Source organism: Orbicella faveolata, unplaced genomic scaffold (genome assembly GCF_042242905.1).
Source record: "Orbicella faveolata isolate gen_17 unplaced genomic scaffold, um_ofav_v1 contig_34, whole genome shotgun sequence".
Lineage (NCBI taxonomy): Eukaryota > Metazoa > Cnidaria > Anthozoa > Scleractinia > Merulinidae > Orbicella > Orbicella faveolata.
Window position 1 is genome coordinate 15,939,528 of NW_028301563.1, and position 6,116 is coordinate 15,945,643.

Consider the following 6,116-nt stretch of genomic DNA (forward strand, 5'->3'; position numbering starts at 1 on the left):
CTACATCAATGTTGCAATTCTGTCAGAGCGACGCTGGCATTAGTGGTCAAACAACAAATGCAGTTCCGCTCTCCGACAGTTGGAGAAAAGCCGCTCTTAATTTATTTGTTCTAGTGTCCTGAATTAGCGTTTGTATTCAAACAGTAAGAGGGCAGGTGTATGTAAAAATTTGTCATGAAATATATGTAAATACAATGATTGGATCAATTCTTAACACTCGGGTGACTACATGCATATACATGCAGAAATTAGATCAATAAGTTGTAATCATTTGGAGAAAAGACTCATTCCATAGGACAACATGGTCTCTTAATTTGTAACAAGTTTATTTCACTATTTCACACATAAAAGAAATGGTTCCATTTGGTTTCCGAGGCCGTTTTGTTCTCCAATCACTACCATCTTAGAATCAATATCATGGACTCACTGGAATCGCTTTCCCTCGAACTTGCCACAAGAAAAGGTGAACTTGTTTGGATTGAAACGGGTTTGTTTGCTATCATCAATGTAGCAGCTTTCGTTGGAAATCTCTCCGTTTGTTACGCTGTGTATAGAAACCAGAGGCTTCGGACGCTCTCCAACATGTTTGTTGTAGCGCTGGCTATTAGCGATATTCTGATGTCCACCTGCTGTATGCCTTTTTCAGTGGCAACTCTAATCCAAGGACAGTGGATTTTCGGTGAGGCCTTTTGCCGTTTTCACGGTTTTGGAGTGTTCACGTTTGGACTAGCATCTCTCCACACCATGGGTATAATCGCAGTGAGTCGTTATTTCTGTGTCGTGAGACCGGAAAAGTACATCGTGTTATTCAAAAAACAACGAACTTTGATGTACATAGCCGTTGTATGGTGTGTGGCTTTGATCGGATCTGTGCCTCCATTCTTCTTCGAACACATCGGATTTGAATTCCAGCCCGGTAAAGCCATGTGTTTGTACACATTCGATGCCAACATTGCTTATACAATTTTTATTGAGTGCGTTTACATCGCTACCCCCTTATCACTCATCGCATTCTGCTACTCTAAGGTGTTCTACACAGTGTCGCGATCCAATCGAGTTTTCTCTCACGAAAACAACCCTCAGCAGCTCAGAACTAACGTGGAAGAAGCAAAAGTGACCAAAACTTTAGCAGCAGTGATGGTGGACTTCGCATGCTGCTGGCTTCCAGTTTGCATCATCGACTACATTGATGCTGCTCGCGGGAAACCCACTTTGGCGCGGCAGGCTTACCTTACATACGGGTTCTTAGTTTACCTGAGTAGCACCATTAACCCCTTCATATATGGTGCAACACATAAGCAATTCAGACAAGAGTACAAGGCTGTTTTGAGAGATATGTTTTGCTTTAGAGGGAGTCGAAGTACAGGAGTTTCCGATGTTATTTCTGTCGATGAGAGCCGACGAACTCGCCAGAAAGCACAAACCACGAGCTTAGAATAAGGAAAGTAGAATAGATGCTTCCTGCCGTGAAATATTTGCTATGTGCTTCCTCATTATCCCCATTAGTTAAGAACCTACAATTAATCCCGAAAATCAAGGCACAGAATCTGCAACAGAGTGCGTAGCTATGCAAACAAACCCATTCTGGTATATCTTTGGAATAAAGTCCAGTGTTATCCATATGGAATTTGTTTTCATTGCTGGTGCTGATCTGTTCCAAAAATTGTCTCGAGAAAAGTCAATAATTTTCGGCTAAGCGTCAAGATACGTCACCCAGTTAAAGTGCCTATGAAGTAAAAAATAATTGCTGCTTATTTGAAAGGCTTTTCAAAGTAAAGAAGAGTGGCGTTTTCCTTTTTGGAATTCGTTTAAGAGATATTTACGTTTTTATAAGGAATGTGATGACGTCATAGTTGGTTTCACTAAAACAGCACAACACTCAATTGAGATTAACTCTAGAAATATTAAAGCAGTGTTCTTTAAACTTGGCACCAGAAATGTACATCACAAAAGAAACAAAATGACACCCGTCGTGCCATTGCCATGACAACAGTTACGCCGCTGGTCTTGTTTTAATTAAGACTAAAATTCCCTGATTTTATCTTAAACAAGGATCGTCCACTCCCACCAATCTAATGGGGAGAGTTAAGACAATATGGAACTATGTGTGTTCCGAGGAAGACCCTTTGTCTCACTTTAAAAGGTTGCAAATGGGGATATTTGGTTTTTCACAGAAAGAGACTCGAGCCAAGAATATCGCCAGGGCAACGACATAGTAGGTGTCATTCTGTTTCTTTTGTGATGTACATTTCTGGTGCCAAGTTTGAAGAACACTGCTCCAATATTTCTGGAGATATTCTTGATTCAGTATTTTATTGTTTAAGTGTAACCACCTATGACATCATCACTTTCCTCATTTGCATAATACAAAAACGTGAATATCTCTAAAACGAAAAAAGATATTCCAAAAAGGAAAACGCTATTCTTATTTACTTTGAAAAGCCTTTCAAATAAGCAGCAATTATTTTTTTACCTCGTAGGCATTTTAAACAAAATTCTTTATATGTTACCAGTTTTAGATGCGTTATTTGAAGCAAGTTAGTGGTCTTCCTTTCAAACTTTGCCCTATAACTATATTTCGAATGCCCTTTCAGTTCTAGTTGTCATACATGTCTCAATAAGGAGACTGTCAAAATTTTAGATTTAAACACTTAAAATGATGCCAGCAACAATGATCACCTGATTCGATTTACAATCAGGGGACTTGAGTCTTCTCCAGATTCTTAGGGATTTTCTCAGAACTTGAGTCTTCTCCATGCATGTTCTTAGGGCTTTTCACTCCATTTCCGAAAACCTTAGTTCTCATTGCCTTTCCGAAAATCATAGCTGGCCTTTTCTAGTCACCCAAAACGACATTTTAACATGTATCAATCCGAAAACAACAGGCATTAAGTTTCTCATATCACAAAAGTTCGAGGTGACAATTCACTTAAGGAAATCAGAGGGGAGTAAAGGCCTTCTGAACAGATAACAGGCCCTTTGCACGATCCGGTCACATGGTATAAAATCACGCATGCTGTGACGCAAGTTGCACGGCCAAAACAAAGGCAGGTCAAGGTGGACTGGTACGAGTTGCTTTGTTTTGAAAGTCCCACTGTGCAACTTGCGTCCCAGCATGTGTGATTTTGTACCACCTGACCGGATCGTGCAAAGGGCCTATTTGTCGAAACGATCCATTGGGTGCTCCTGTTTATAATAAGTACACCCTTGCATAGGTGATTATCAGGTCACGATATCTAAAGCAAATCATTCACGTGCTAAGATACTTGATAAAAAAGGACATGGAAACTTTAATGTTAACTGTCAGATGGCAGTATGAAACCAAGTTTGATTGTGATTAAAATTAATTTGCCTCGATATTAAGACTCCGAAATTCAATTATGATGACTTCTATGATGCATTTCATCTCCAAAATGGAAAGACTTAGGGAATGCAATACAGAAAGGTGTTTCAATCATGCGCTAGTTTTAACTGCATTTTCATCATGGCATCAAAAGGCAAGGAGGTACCGGTTATATGCGGCTAAGTGCAAACACTTGGTGAAACTGTCATCATTAAGCTAGATGTAGTTATAATTAATTTTCGCCTCATTACAACGTCAATTAATGGTATTACTATAAGTGCACTGCACTAAAGTAGTTCCGTTTTCTGGCAATCGGGAAATATGCGCTTTTAAATCATCATTTATAACTGACCTGTCGGTGACTGCATGTACATGTAGAGATAATTTGTAATCGTTTGAGCAAAAGAGTCATTTCAAAGGATAACACAGAGTCTTAATTTGTGACAAGTTTATTTAACGTATGAAAAAGGGTTCGATTTGGTTACCAAGGCCGTTTTATTCTGCAGTTACTGCCATCTTAGAATCAGAATCATGGACTCAGTGGAATCGCTTTCTCTGGAACTTGCCTCCAGAAAAAGTGAACTTGTTTGGATTGAAACGGGCTTCTTTGCTATCATCAATGTCGCAGCATTCGTTGGAAATCTCTCAGTTTGTTACGCTGTGTATAGAAACCAGAGGCTTCGGACGCTATCCAACACGTTTGTCGTAGCGCTGGCTATTAGCGATATTCTGATGTCCACCTGCTGTATGCCTTTTTCAGTGGCAACTCTAATCCAAGGACATTGGATTTTTGGTGAAGCTTTTTGTCGTTTCCATGGTTTCGGAGTGTTCACGTTTGGACTAGCATCTCTCCACACCATAGGTATAATCGCAGTGAGTCGTTATTTCTGTGTCGTGAAACCGGAAAAGTACATCGTGTTATTCAAAAAACAACGAACTTTGATGTACATAGCCGTTGTATGGTGTGTGGCTTTGATCGGATCTGTGCCTCCATTTTTTTTCGAAAACATCGGATTTGAATTCCAGCCCGGTAAAGCGATGTGTTTGTACACATTCGATGCCAACATTGCTTATACAATCTTTATTGAGTGCGTTTACATCGCTACCCCCTTATCACTCATCGCATTCTGCTACTCTAAGGTGTTCTACACAGTGTCGCGATCCAATCGAGTTTTCTCTTACGAAAACAATCCTCAGCAGCTCAGAGCTAACGTGGAAGAAGCAAAAGTGACCAAAACTTTAGCCGCGGTGATGGTTTGCTTCGCATGCTGCTGGCTTCCAGTTTGCATCATCGACTACATTGACGCATCTCGCGGGGAACCAACTTTGGCGCGGCAGGCTTACCTTACATACGGGTTCTTAGTTTACATGAGTAGCACCATTAACCCTTTCGTATATGGTGCAACACACAAACAATTCAGACAAGAATACAAGGCTGTTTTTAGAGATATGTTTTGCTTGAGATGGAGTCGATGTACTAGAGTTTCCGACGTTACTTCTGTCGATGAGACCCGAAGAACCCGCCAGAAAGCACAAACCACAAGCTTAGAAAAAGGAAAAGAGAATGGACGACATCTGTGCCTGTGATCTTTGCTATGTCTTTTCTCATTAGTTAAGAACCTACATTTAATCCTGGAAATTAGGGCACAAAATCCTCCACCGAGTGTGTGACTATCCAAAGAGACCGACTCTGGTATGACTTATCACATATCGATATATCTTTGGCGTGAAGTTCAGCATTATTTATCTTGAAAATGTACACTTCTGGTGATCTGTTTCAGAAAAGAAAACTGTCTCGAGATAAATGATGAATTCTGCTGTACGACAAGAGTTGTAAGTCAATCATGCATACAAAAATCTATAAATGTTACCACTGTTGGATGCGTTAATTTAAGCAAATGTTAAATAGCTTCCTTTTAAACTTAAAAACTATAGAACTATATTTCCCGTGCTTTTTCTAGTTGTCATATATATGATTCAGTAAAGGAGACAGACAAAATTCTAGATGGAAACACCTAAAATGATGACACTCAGTCAGGAACAATAGATACTCTTCTTAAGTTAAATTAAGTTATAATTTAGTCAACTGTCATAGTGGTCAACTCGAAAGCTTTTGCTCCAATGGCCAGTACACAGTACACTTTGTTTTTTTATTTAACGTAATTTTGCATTTTTTTATTTCTTTCTTATTCTGTAATTTTAGTAATTGAGTGAAATGTATGTAACTAAAATAATTGTAAATAAGATTGGATCGAATTGAATTGAATTGATTACTGAGCTGATTTGATCTACGACCTCTGCTTACTGCGAGTGGCCAGGGACATGGCGATTTCAAATGATGGCAAATGTTGTTTTAGGCTATCTGGAGTGTTTTTGAAGCTCTGTAGGTTAATTTTAAGCTGCGCTATAAAATTTTCATCTGTTTTGGTCATTCTAGGGGAACGTGAGTCTTCTCGAATTTATTAGGGCTTTTCACTCCATTTCCCGAAAACCTTAGTTCTTATTGCCTTTGCGAAAATCACAACTGACCTATTTTCGTTACCCAAAACGACATTTTTATTAATCCGGACACAACAGGCATGATGTTTCTCATATCGCGAAAGTTCGAGGTGACACTGAATTCACGTTACGAAATCGAGCCTCAGATTAGAGGCCTTCTGAACGGATAATTTACCGAAACAGTCCGTTGGGTGACCCTGTTTATAATTACTACACCCTTGTAATAGTGAATATTAGGTCATGATATCTGAAATAAATCATTCACGTATACTGA

At 39.3% G+C, this 6,116-nt stretch overlaps 2 protein-coding genes across 2 annotated transcripts; both read left to right on the forward strand.

Annotated features, from left to right (window-relative positions):
- Nucleotides 1-1,622, forward strand: LOC110042809 (melatonin receptor type 1B-like). Its single transcript, XM_020748176.2, has one exon. The coding sequence runs from the start codon at nt 418-420 to the stop codon at nt 1,438-1,440; it is 1,023 nt and encodes a 340-aa protein (XP_020603835.2). The 5' UTR covers nt 1-417; the 3' UTR covers nt 1,441-1,622.
- Nucleotides 1,623-2,537: 915 nt separating this feature from the next.
- Nucleotides 2,538-6,116, forward strand: LOC110042889 (melatonin receptor type 1B-like). Its single transcript, XM_020748272.2, has one exon. It carries the CDS (start codon nt 3,875-3,877, stop codon nt 4,928-4,930), a length of 1,056 nt encoding a protein of 351 aa, XP_020603931.2. The 5' UTR covers nt 2,538-3,874; the 3' UTR covers nt 4,931-6,116.